Genomic DNA, 13,760 nt, shown 5'->3' with positions numbered 1-13,760 from the left:
TTGTCCACCAGTACTTTAAAACTTACTGAATTGTGGTCACTGTTACCGAAATGCTCCCCTACTGAAACATCTACCACCTGGCCGGGCTCATTCCCCAATACCAGGTCCAGTACCGCCCCTTCCCTAGTTGGACTGTCTACATATTGTTTTAAGAAGCCCTCCTGGATGCTCCTTACAAACTCCGCCCCGTCTAAGCCCCTGGCACTAAGTGAGTCCCAGTCAATATTGGGGAAGTTGAAGTCTCCCATCACCACAACCCTGTTGTTTTTACTCTTTTCCAAAATCTGTCTACCTATCTGCTCCTCTATCTCCCGCTGGCTGTTGGGAGGCCTGTAGTAAACCCCCAACATTGTGACTGCACCCTTCTTATTCCTGATCTCTACCCATATAGCCTCACTGCCCTCTGAGGTGTCCTCCCGCAGTACAGCTGTGATATTCTCCCGAACCTGTAGCGCAACTCCGCCTCCCCTTTTACATCCCCCTCTATCTCACCTGAAACATCTAAATCCTGGAACGTTTAGCTGCCAATCCTGCCCTTCCCTCAACCAGGTCTCTGTAATGGCAACAACATCATAGTTCCAAGTACTAATCCAAGCTCTAAGTTCATCTGCCTTACCCGTAATACTTCTTGCATTAAAACATATGCACTTCAGGCCACCAGACCCGCTGTGTTCAGCAACTTCTCCCCATCTGCTCTGCCTCAGAGCCCCACTGTCCCTATTCCCTCGTTCTCCCTCAATGCTCTCACCTTCTGACCTATTGCTCCCATGCCTACCCCCCTGCCATACTAGTTTATCCGTCCTGCCTGTCACACAAGGCCAAGAGGCAACACCCGCTAGAGGCCCAGACACTGAGATGCATGAGGTGGAAGACTCAGGGTCCGACATGGAGACACAAGCGTCCATGGTTTCTGACGACAGTCACGCCAAGGTGTGGTTACCAACGGTGCCCCCAGACAATCAGCGTGGAAGCAATGCTCCCCAACACGCTACACCCCTCCTAACCTAGCCCTGCAACTGCCAGAGGCACAACCGTAGGTGAAGTGAAGAAGGGGGCCTCCTCCACCCTCTATTACACAGACACTTACGGACCTTGGGGGGGGGGACCTTTGTAGCCCCCACGAGCCCCATGGGGACGACCCGATTGATCTCCCTTTGGGGCTCATGGAATACATGTTCCCCTGCTGAGGGGTGGAGGCTCAACAGCAGGGCTCGTTAATTTCCCCAGCTAAAAGCCAGCCCAGAAGGGAACCAGCATCTGCAGATGGTCCCGGCTGAGACTGGTTGTACTCCCTGCCCCTTTGCTTTACTTTGGAATAAAGTAATCTGTGTCTAATTCTTTTGAGACTCCTCGTGATTACAATATCTATAATTACAAAACCATGCAATAATACATGCATTGTACAAAAAAGGCATTGAGTCTCAAATTCAAAGTCCTTTAGCATCACAAAGTCTGAGACAAAAAACAAAAACTAAATATGTTAATTTCTTTAGCAAACACATTCATTCAGTTGAATGCACTATTATTTCTTAGGGCAATTGGTATTGTAAACAAGATTTTGTTCCAGTTTAATGCCTGCGTCAGGAGGTAACAGGGCAGCCAGATGTGAGGAAAATAAAAAGATAGGGCAAAGCCCAGCAAACTGAAACTGTAAATATAATGGGTTCGCATACTCCCACTCTCACAGATCAGTGAGTGACATTAAAAGCCCCAACATATTTTTGGACATGCCATGCCCCCACGCCAGCTTCTGCAGTTCTTATATACAAGGGGCTGACATGCAGAAATGTTAGACGAAAGCAAACATTTCTTAGGTTGTTGAAAATAACATAAGAAATAGAGGCAAGATTTAAGTTATTTGGTCATTGGAGCTTGCTCTCAATTAGATCAAAACTGATAGTCCTTCAACTCCACCTTCCTCCACTACCACAATACAGATCTTCAAATTTTTTGCTCCTCAAGCTTGTTCCACCATTCAGTGTGTTATGGTCCGGGGTTTAGAGAACCCCAAAGTGTATCATGCAGTTCACCTGACCCACAACTTTAAATAGAGTTTGGTTATGGGGAACACAAGGGCCCACTTTACAGGTGTGATGCAACAGAGAACTAAGAGTATTTTAAAACAAAAACAATGTTTATTCTATGAACCCAGTTAACATTTTATAAACATACAGTGAACATCTTAGCAACCATCAATTCAAATACACCCCCCAAAGCATACAGTACTCAATAAAACATCCGTAAGACAAAAACCCTTTTTACCGAAGGACAGCAGGTTTAAATTCTCTATTGAAAGCAGTTGCTGCTTTGAAATCACCAAATGAACATTATTTAGCTTGCAGAGATTCATACACATCTTATTGTGACTGCCGCTTCTCCAAATCTAAAACAAAACTAAACAGAGCCACAAAGCAGCTTTTCAGCTCAAAGTGAAAGACAGAAAGACAGCCCAGCTCCACCCACAATCTGACATCACTGCATCCATCCGATAAACACCTATTTCTTAAAGGTACACCCACTACAGCTATCTGATAAACACCCATTTCTTAAAGGTACACCCACTACAGCTATCTGATAAACACCCATTTGTTAAAGGCACTCTCACATGCCAAGTGTGATCATGGGTGATCTGTGATCTAATTCTACATACAAAGTGCACATAAAAGTAAGTGCATTTCAGTCATCTGAAAACTACTTTTTGGTGAATTCCTCCATTGATGTGACCAATAGAAGTTCCTGCAAGCAATGCAGCGCCACCTGACCAATTGCCCAGATCTCAGAAGACCCGGCCCCTGAGCCACAGATTGTCGACCTGGAATGGGCATTGTGACGTAATGGTCTGTGATGCCACTGGATGACGACGTTCTCTTCCGCCTGACGCTCGGTTACGTCTCACTGGGAAACTCCCAGCATTCCCGAGCGCCGGGAATCACGTGACAGACGGTGAGGACTACAATCCCCAGCGTCCACTGCCGTCCCCTCCCCCCCCCCCCCCCCATTTCTTCACCGGACGTGAGTAGACCAGAAGCGGCGCTTCAAGGGTTTCAGTGCAAACTCGGGCCACAGAGCACCTTTTCCGCGCGGCTACAATCCTACTCCCACCTGGACCAGCATGTCTGAGGAAAGGTTTACAGCCGCGTCCAAAAGGAGCTCTGGATGCACCAGGTGAGTGCCGGCAGCTGGGATCCACGGCCTCAGCGCATTAGCTAACAAGGCGGACGGAGCAGAGTATGGCGGCTTTACTCACCTGTGAATAACTGCAATGTCTCTGTACCTCCTACATGCTCAGGTACAGGACACTTAAAATCCAGAATCAGAGCCCCTCACTCACTACGGCTACTGTCTGCTGTTGATGGAGGAGGACGCTTTCGTTTCAGCTACTTCCTAAACTCCTATCCCCAAGCCCTCCCTTTCTCATCTCCAATATTTTAATAACTAACGAAGGAATCTGTCATCAAAATTGAGGCTCAAACAGTTTTTTAATGTGGCCTATGATTTTGGTCTTGAGTTGTGTAGGGCTTTAACCTTCGTTTGCCTGGGTCTCCAGCACAATCCAGGAGGGTTGTGGACCTTCCTAACCCCTGCCCTCTTCTCCCTCACTTGGGATGCCACGATCTCATGTGGCATTGAATCAAAAATATTTGTGGTGCAGATGGAGACCCTTCAGCACATGGTCTCAACTGACCAAAAATAATTATCCTGCCATATCCCATTTTGCAGCTCTTGGTGCGGAGCCCTTTGGGTTCAAAACTTCCAAGTTCATATCCAATTATTTTAAAATATTATGGGGGTTTCTGCCTCTTATCTCAGGGGTGTGTTACAGATCTCCATCCTCTGGTTGAAAACCTTTCTCCTCAACTCCCTCATCACCCACCAATTATTTTAAATATATGAACTCTGGTTGTTGTCCTCTACACTAAAAGAAATAGGTCCTTCCAAGTCACATTATCTCAGTCCTTGATTTCAATTAATTATCCCTTCAGCCTCCTCTGTTTCAAAGTAAATAACCCAATCTTTCCTCTGAGCTAAATTTTCAGTCCTAACAACAGTTTCCTAAATCTCTTCAATCCTGCCGAGTGTGATCATCCTTCCTTTAATGTGGTTACTCGGTCTGTATGCAGTACTCTAACTGTGACCCAGTTAGTGTTATATACAATTCAATCTCCCTGGTCTTGTTTGCCCTTCCCAAATGCTCTGCGGGTTTGAGTCTAAACTAGGGACACAAATCACCTTTTCCGTGCGGTCCTACAGTCCTACTCCACTGAAACCAGCACTGAATTTAATATGTCACTTTTCCACCATTGACCAGTTTGTTGAAATGCTTCTGCTACCACAGCTATCTTCCTCATTATCCAGCGCATGGCCAATTTTTGGATTATCTGCAGATTGCGTTCTCATGCCCCCTAGATGTCTAAGCTTTGATACAAATCACAACAAGCAAGACAAGTGAAATTTGAAGCTTCGGTATACATTGCGATTTAAATGTGTGAGGAGTGATCAGACTTTCCAGTGGGCATCCTAAATGCGTACTATAGAGTCCCATGAGGCTACATAGAAACATAGTATTGTCAACATAGTGGTAATTCAGCTACTGCTGGCCACAGCTACAAAATTATAAGTTTTCAAGTTAAATATTGAATGTAAACTGAATTGGCTATTCTTCCCATTTCTATTTTTATGTTAATTTTGGATTCTAGGCTGCTGGCTGCCTCGGTTGCAATTTAGTGATACTTTGTTATTTGGAAGGGATGGTCTTCATTTCTTCTTTCTCATAGTAGTTTTAGGATATATGTGTTTCAAAAGGATGAATTACTGGAAACTGAATGGGTTATTTAGAATAGTCAGTTCTGGTTTAGTACAAAACCCAATGAACTAAGGGGTAAATGTAAATATTTTACAGGTTTGCGAAGGTGGGCGTAGCTGATTTTAAATTCACAATATGACTTAAATAGCTAACATTCTTGGAATATTTTTATTTCTTCCATCGTTAAATGTTGTTTATTTCAACCTCTTAGTTTGAATCATGTGATTGCTGCAAATCCTGGGAAGACCCCCATCAGCCAACTGCAGGAATATTGCACAAAAAATGGTAAAACCCCCCAGTATGAGCTTGTGAAGTCTGAGGGACAAGCCCATCTGCCGAGCTTCATCTTCAGAGCAACAGTGGGAGAAGTGAGCTGCACAGGTCTGTAAAATGTTAGTGTATTTCCCACCCGTAACACTCTTTCCATCAGTATTTTAAAGCTATAATGTTCCACACCTATCAAATGTAAACACCTGAAAGGCACAACAGCGTTATGTTGCAAAGATATTTCAAATTTTACAGTAAAATTCAATTAAAATTGAGCAATTTTGGCAGAAGAATAGAAAAGCATTACATACTATTTAAATGGTAAGAGATGGCAGAACTCTGGTACAGAAGGGATCTGTGTGTCCTGGCAGCATTTGATGCATTTCATCCAGACTAGTGACGTGTAACTAAACAGTGGATGCATCTTGCTACAGATAGAACTAAGCAATCCCACAACCAAGGTATCCGATTAATAATCTGCAGTACTCCCATGTTCTGCCAATCAAAACAGCTAATGGGAGGAGTTGTCTCCATGGCTATCCTCAAAGGCAAAACCCAACCTGTGAATGCGAAAGACAAGACTGAAGTGCCAAGTGGCCGATCCATTGTACCCTCCTCCCAGAGGTCCCCAGTGTTTTAGGTGACGGTCTTCAGCTAATTCAATTCACTCCATGTGCTATCAAGAAACAGTTAAACACACTGGATGCAGGAAAGGTTATGAGACCCTGCCAACCTCCAAGTTGTGGTTCTGAAGCCCTGTGATCCAGAACTAGCTGCAGCTCAGACGAGGCTTTTCAGTATTTTCACCTACCTGAAAAAAGTGGAAAATTGCTTGTGTACACTCTGCCCAGAAAAAACCCAATAAATCCAATTCAGCAAACTCGCGCTCAAACAAAGTGATAGCACTGCTGGTGACTTCTAAATGTCACTGGCTAATCTATAACTTCTTTAATGCTCAGTCTGTGTTCTACTAGGACTGTTTGGCTCCAGCCCTATTTCAGCCTTCATCCAAACAGAGCTGAATTTCAGAGGTGAGAGTGACTGCCCTTAACATTAAGGTAGCTTTTTGACTAAGTAGACATAAGACCATAAGACATAGGAGCAGAATTAGGCCACTCGGCCCATCGAGTCTGCTCTGCCAATCAATCATGGCTGATATTTTTCTCATCCCCATTCTCCTGCCTTCTCCCCATAACCACTGATCTCCTTATTGATCAAAAACCTATCTATCTCTTGTCATGAGAATGTCGCTTTAAGAAATGTTTGGCTGCTCATGTTACTGCAGTGATGGCAGAGAGTGGGTGGAGCTGAGCTCTGGTTCTGCTTTTTAGTTTCGTTTTGCAGTGTGTTGCAGCTGAAGTCAGAAAAAGCAGCTGTACTGTTCATCTCTCTGCCATGAAGGACTATCTCTTGATCATTTGGTGAATTCAGAAGAATTATAAATGTTTTCAGTAGTGACTGTAAACTCTGATGTGCTTATGTTTAAAGGTTTGTTAAGTCTTCTGGGTGTTAAAAGGACAGCATACAGGTTACTTATTCTTTGTAACAGCATACAGGTTGTATTCTTTGGGGGGTGTATTTGATTTACTGGTTGCTAAGATGTTCACTTTGTTTTAAAAAGGTTAACTTGAGTTCATAGAATAAACATTGTTTTGCTTTAAAAAAGAACTTTTCCATTTCTGAAGTACCACACTTGTAGAGTGGGCCGTGTGCTCCGCATACCATAATCTATTAAAAATTGTGGGTCAGGTGAACTCCATGATACACTTTGGGATTCTCTAAACTCTGACCCATAACAATTGGGGGCTGGAGGGGGATAAAAGTCTTATCTATTGGATTGGCTTAGTGAACTTAAAGACAGTGAGGGGTGAGCGTATTGTGGTTGCTTTTCAGGTGTGGTATTCTAGTTTACGTGGGGAGTGTGTTGTGGACAATGGCTCTTTCAGAGGCTCAGAAGTTTTTGGGGGTGGAGACGGTCACACGCAGTACCTTACGGACAGAGACTAAAAAGCAGAACCAGAGCTCCGCTCCACCCACTCTCTGACATCACTGCAGTAACATGAGCAGCCAAACATTTCTTAAAGCGACATTCTCATGACACTCTATTTTAAAGACACTCAGTGATTTGGCCTCCACAGCCTTCTGCGGCAAAGAGTTCCACAGATTCACTGTCCTCTGGCTGAAGAAATTCCTCTTCATCTCTGTTTTAAAGGATCGTCCCTTTAGTCTAGGATTGTGTCCTCTGCTTGTGGCCTCTGCTTCTAGTTTTTCCGCCAAGTGGAAACATTCTCTCTACATCCACTCTTTCCAGGCCATGCAGTATCCTGTAAGTTTCAATAAGATCCCCCCCCCCATCCTTCTAAATTCCAACGGGTACAGACCCAGAGTCCTCAATCGTTCCTCATACGACAAGCTCTTCATTCCAGGGATCATTCTTGTGAACCTCCTCTGGACTCTTTCAAGGTCAGCACATCGTTCCTTAGATACGGGGGCCAAAACTGCTCACATGAAGGAGCCTTAGTAAGACTGAAGTCAATGAAAATCTGGAGAAAACTTTCTCTTGTTGGAGTTATTCCGAACACAAAGGAAGATTGTTGTTGGAAACCGATCACCTCAGTCCCAGGAATTGCTGCAGGAGTCCCTTTGGGTTTTTCAAAGTGCGGGCTTTGACCTGTAGATGGGTCGTGGGTGGGTATTGGGAGGGTCGAGGAACGATTGGTCGTGGTGTTCCCAATCATGGGAGCAGCGTCCAACAGAGGCTACCAGCATTTAAATTGAGAGCAGTGGCTGCTACAGGCTTTAAAATGAGAACAAAATTAATCAATGCGCTGTCCTCTGACTGTAGCGACAGCAGTGAGCAGGTCATATGCCCTGCACGCACACTTGACATCAAGCACTTTGTAAGTACATGGCTTTGGCGCCAAATCACAGGAGGAGAGCTTCTTCCATTTTCTAACTGCTAGCCAGCAAGGCAAGAGGACTGTGAGGATGGATCGTTTAGTCACAAGGAAGAGACGGCCAGAGACACAAATCGGCAGTGTACCTACTGGCCAGGATCTTACATATGAATCTGTTGGAGAAAGCTGCTTAGGAGAATCCATGGCAGGTTAGCTCCATACAGAGCTCCAGGGCCTGTGGTTAACAGCCTACAAAGAAAAAGCTACTTAGAAATAAAGCAATATAAAGATAATTTCTTGAGGTATGTTTTGTCAATTGTGCCCATCCAAATAAGGATGCAAGCCCATGTGTTCTATGCAGGGAAGTACTGGCAAATGAGAGAAGTTTCAGATTTTGAAAGAGAAGTGGTGGGTGAATAATTCCTTTTTAAGGTTGAGACCCCTAAGTCAGTTATTATTTTTTAAAAAATAATTTTTATTAAAGGTTTTCATAAAATATCAATAACAAAATGAGAAAGAAAAAAGAACCCAACAGGGTTAAGTACAAAACACAATCTAAAAAAGGAACCCCTCCAAACCCCCCCCCGTACATAAATAATAAATTAACATTAACACCCCGACTTAACACAACAGGTGTATACACCCCCTCAGACCCTCCAGTGTAAATAACATAAACAAAAAAAAATAAAGTAACCCCCCCCCCACACCGCAGCTGCTGCTGCCATTGACCAATGTCTATCGTTCTGCCAGAAAGTCTAAGAACGGTTGCCACCACCTAAAGAACCCTTGTAACGACCCTCTCAAGGCGAATTTCACCCTCTCCAATTTAATGAACCCTGCCATATCGCTGATCCAGGATTCCATGCTTGGGGGCCTTGCATCTTTCCACTGAAGGAGAATCCTTCGCCGGGCTACCAGGGACGCAAAGGCCAGAATTCCGGCCTCTTTCGCCTCCTGCACTCCCGGCTCCTCTGCCACCCCAAATATTGCGAGCCCCCAGCCTGCTCTGACCCTGGATCCTACCACCCTCGACACCGTCCTCGCTACGCCCTTCCAAAATTCCTCCAGCGCTGGGCATGCCCAGAACATATGGGTGTGATTTGCTGGGCTCCCTGAGCACCTAACACACCTGTCCTCACCCCCAAAGAACCGGCTCATCCTTGTCCCGGTCATGTGTGCCCTTTGCAGCACCTTAAACTGTATGAGGCTGAGCCTCGTGCACGAAGAGGAAGAGTTCACCCTCCCTAGGGCATCTGCCCACGTCCCCTCTTCGATCTCCTCTCCCAACTCCTCCTCCCACTTACCTTTCAACTCCACCACCGAGGCCTCCTCCTCCTCCTGCATCGCCTGGTACGTTTCCGAGATCTTCCACACTCCCACCCAACCCCCGAGAGCACCCTGTCCTGTACTGTGTGTGGCAGTAGCCGCGGGAATTCCACCACGTGCCGTCTGGCAAACACCCTTACCTGTAAGTACCTGAAGGTGTTCCCCAGGGGGAGCCCGTACTTCTCCTCCAGCTCGCCCAGGCTCGCGAACTTCCCGTCCACAAACAGGTCCCCCAACTTTCGTATGCCTGCCCTGTGCCACACTGAAAACCCTCCACCTGTTCTTCCTGAGGTGAACCGGTGGTTCCCCCGTATTGGGGTCCACACCGAGGCCCCAACTTCCCCCCTGTGCCGCCTCCACTGCCCCCAAATTTTGAGGGCCGCCACCACCACCGGGCTTGTGGTATACCTCCTTGGAGGAGCGGCAGCGGCGCCGTTGCCAGCGCCCCCAGTCTTGTGCCCACACAGGACGCCGTCTCCAGCCTCTTCCATGCAGCCCCCTCCCCCTCCGTCACCCACTTGCGCACCATCGTCGCATTGGCGGCCCAGTAGTACCCACAGAGATTGGGCAGCGCCCCCCCCCCCCCCCATCTCTACTCCGCTCCAGAAACACCCTTCTCACCCTCTGAGTCCCTCGCGCCCACACAAACCCCATTATACTCCTGTTAACCCGCCTGAAAAAAGCCTTCGGGATAAACACGGGGAGGCACTGGAACAGGAACAAAAACCTTGGGAGCACCGTCATTTTGATTGACTGCACCCTACCTGCCAAGGACAGCGGCAACGCGTCCCACCTCTTGAACTCCTCCATTTGCTCCACCAGCCTTGTAAAGTTAAGCCTATGCAGGGCCCCCCGCTCCTGGCCACCTGGACCCCAAATATCTGAAGCTCCTCTCCGCCCTTTTTAGTGGGAGTTCGCCAATCCCCCTCTCCTGGTCCCCTAGCTGAACTATGAACAGCTCGCTCTTCCCCATATTGAGCTTGTACCCCGAAAAGTCCCCGAATTCCCTAAGGATCCTCGTTACCTCAGGCATTCCTCCCACCGGGTCCGCCACATACAGCAGCAGGTCGTCCGCATAAAGCGACACCGTATGCTCCTCCCCACCCCGCACCAACCCCCTCCAGTTCCTCGCCTCTCTCAGTGCCATAGTCAGGGGTTCAATCGCCAGTGCGAAGAGCAGGGGGGACAGGGGACACCCCTGTCCCGTCCCTCGGTGCAACCGAAAGTACTCGGACCTCCTATTTGTGGCCACACTCGCCATCGGGACCTCGTACAACAGCCTAACCCACCTGACAAACCCCTCCCCAAACCCGAACCTCTTCAGCACCTGCCACAGGTACCCCCACTCTACCCTATCGAAGGCTTTCTCAGCGTTTCATCGCCACCACTATCTCCGCCTCCCCCTCCCTCGCCGGCATCATGATAACGTTCAAAAGCCTCCGCACAATCGCGTTCAACTGTCTCCCCTTCACAAACCCCGTCTGGTCTTCATGGATGATCTGCGACACACAATCCTCAATCCTCGTGGCTAAGACCTTCGCCAGCACCTTGGCATCTACATTTAGCAAGGAAATCGGTCTGTAAGACCCACATTGCAGGGGATCCTTGTCCCGCCTCAGGATCAAGGAGATCAGTGCCCGGGACATCGTTGCCTCATTAAAGGTCCTAACTAACAGCGGGCCCAACAGGTCCATATATTTTTTATAGAACTCAACCGGGAAACCGTCCGGCCCCGGTGCCTTCCCCACCTGCATGCTTCTTATCCCTTTGATCAGCTCCACCAGCCCAATCGGGGCCCCCAGTCCCGCCACCAGTCCCTCTTCCACCTTTGGAAACCTCAATTGGTCCAGGAAACGGCCCATCCCTCCCTCCTCCCGTGGGGGCTCAGATCGGTACAATTCCTCGTAGAAGTCCCTGAAGACCCCATTGATGCCAACCCCACTCTGCACCACGCTCCTTCCCCTGTCCTTAACTCCCCCAATCTCCCTAGCTGCGTCCCGCTTCCGAAGCTGATGCGCCAGCATCCGGCTTGCCTTTTCCCCATACTCGTAGACCGCCCCCTGGGCCTTCCTCCACTGCACCTCCGCCTTCCTGGTGGTCACCAGGTCAAATTTGGCCTGGAGGCTGCGCCTCTTCCTCAACAATCCTTCCTCAGGCTCTTCCGCACACCTCCTGTCTACCCTCACCATCCCCCCCACCAGCCTCTCCCTCTCCCCCCGCTCCCTCTGCTCCTTGTGGGCCCTAATGGAGATCAGCTCTCCCCTCACCACCTCCTTCAGTGCCTCCCATACCATCCCCACTCGGACCTCCCTGTTGTCGTTGGTCTCCAAGTACCTCTCTATACTTCCTCGGACCCGCTCGCTCACCTCCTCGTCCGCCAACAGCCCCATCTCCAAGCGCCACAGCGGGCGCTGGTCCCTCTCCTCCCCCATCCAAGTCCACCCAATGTGGGGCGTGGTCCGAAATGGCTATTGCCGAATACTCGGTATCCTCTACTCTTGCTATCAGCGCCCTACTCAAAATGAAAAAGTCGATTCGAGAATAAGCCTTATGGACATGTGAGAAGAATGAAAATTCCCTAGCCCCCGGCCTTGCAAATCTCCAAGGGTCCACCCCTCCCATTTGGTCCATAAATCCCCTCGACGCTCTAGCCGCCGCCGGCTTCCTACCCATCCTAGACCTGGAGCAATCCAGTGCCGGATCCAACACCGTGTTAAAGTCTCCCCCCATTATCAGGTCCCCCACTTCCAAGTCTGGGATCCGACCCAACATACGCCGCATAAAACCCGCATCGTCCCAGTTCGGAGCATACACATTGACCAGCACCACCCTCTCTCCCTGCAACTTACCACTTACCATTATGCACCTACCGCCATTATCTGCCACAATGCTCGACACCTCGAACGACACCTTCTTTCCCACCAAGATCGCCACCCCTCGATTTTTGGCATCTAGCCCCGAGTGAAACACCTGACCTACCCACCCTTTCCTCAGTCTTACCTGGTCTGGCACCTTCAGGTGTGTCTCCTGGAGCATAACCACATCCGCCTTGAGCCCCTTCAGGTGCACGAACACGCGGGCCAACTTAACCGGCCCATTCAGTCCCCTTACATTCCAGGTTATCAGCCGGATCAGGGGGCGGTCAGCCCCCCTCCCCCGCCGACTAGCCATGACCCCTCCTCGGCCAGCCACGCGCCCGCACCCCACACCAGACCCGTTCCCCACAGCGGCACACCCCCGTCTCGACCCCCCCCCCCCCCCCCCACTCACTCCAGCTCCTCCTTGACCTTAGCAGCAGCAACTCGACCCCCCCCCCCCCCCCGGGCTAGGACCCATCCTAGCTGGCTTACTCCCCACATTGCACTTCAGCAAGTCAGCTGACTCCTGCTGACCCCGGCCACTCCCGCCTCCCCTTCGACTCCTCCCATTGTGTGGCACACCCTCCTCTCCCGCTCCCCATCCACAGGCTCACCCCCTACCCTCTCCATTCTAAGCGTGGGAAACTATCCTCGTGCTCTCCACCTACCAGGCCCCGCCACCAACCAAAACAGTGCCCAACCCGCCCCATCCACCCTCCCCAACCCGAAAGAGAAAAACAGAGAAAAAGAAACCCAAAACAATGCAAAAGCCCCCCCCCCCCCCCCCCCCCCGAACAAAAAAGTAGGCATAACATATCCACCGCAGTCCCCAATCGCCCATCCCAACCCTCAGTCTGTGACCAGCTTCTCGGCCTGAACAAACGCCCACGCCTCCTCCGGAGACTCAAAATAATGGTGCCGGTCCTTGTAGGTAACCCACAGTCGTGCCGGCTGCAACATGCCAAACTTCACCCCCTTCCTGTGCAGCACCGCCTTCACTCGATTGTACCCGGCCCTCTTCGCCACCTCCGCACTCCAGCCCTGGTATATCTGAACATCCGCGTTCTCCCACCTGCTGCTCCTCTCCTTCTTGGCCCACTTGAGCACACACTCCCGATCGACGAACCGATGGAACCGCACCAGCGCCGCCCGTGGAGGCTCGTTAGCCTTGGGCCTCCTCGCCAACACTCTATGGGCCCCTTCCAGCTCCAGGGGCCCCTGGAAGGACCCCGCTCCCATCAGCGAGTTCAACATAGTGACCACATAGGCCCTCACGTCCGGCCCCTCCGGGAGGCCCAGAATCCGCAGATTCTTCCGCCTCGACCGATTCTCCATCTCCTCGAACCGCTCCTGCCATTTCTTGTGGAGCGCCTTGTGCGCCTCCACCTTTACCGCCAGGCCTAAGATCTCGTCCTCATTGTCAGAGATCTTTTGTCAAGCCTCTCGGATCACCACCCTCTGGGCCATCTGTGTCTCCAACAGCTTATCAATAGAAGCATTCATCGGCTCTAGCAGGTCCGTTTTAATCTCTCTGAGGCAGCGCTGGATACCCTCCTGTTGCTCCTCCGCCCACTGCCTCCACGCTGCCTGGTCTCCGCCCGCCGCCAT

At 49.7% G+C, this 13,760-nt stretch overlaps 1 protein-coding gene across 3 annotated transcripts in view; it reads left to right on the top strand.

The window, feature by feature from the left end:
- Nucleotides 1-2,999: 2,999 nt before the first annotated feature.
- LOC140392016 (interferon-inducible double-stranded RNA-dependent protein kinase activator A homolog A-like) overlaps nt 3,000-13,760 on the top strand; it is a 62,346-nt gene continuing 51,585 nt past the window's right edge. For 2 of the 3 annotated variants that reach the window (XR_011935227.1, XM_072477167.1), the window contains exons 1-2: nt 3,000-3,165; nt 5,016-5,185. Coding sequence is in view for 2 of the 3 variants with exons in the window: in XM_072477167.1 (XP_072333268.1) it covers nt 3,113-3,165; nt 5,016-5,185 (223 nt within the window). In the remaining variant the exon portion in view is untranslated. Of the gene's footprint in view, nt 3,290-5,015; nt 5,186-13,760 lie in introns of all 3 variants that reach the window. The other variant, XM_072477182.1, reaches the window with a different exon arrangement.

This window comes from Scyliorhinus torazame, chromosome 2 (assembly GCF_047496885.1).
Source record: "Scyliorhinus torazame isolate Kashiwa2021f chromosome 2, sScyTor2.1, whole genome shotgun sequence".
Taxonomy (NCBI): domain Eukaryota; kingdom Metazoa; phylum Chordata; class Chondrichthyes; order Carcharhiniformes; family Scyliorhinidae; genus Scyliorhinus; species Scyliorhinus torazame.
Note: the sequence above shows the minus strand (reverse complement) of the source record. Positions and strands in the feature narration are given on the sequence as shown.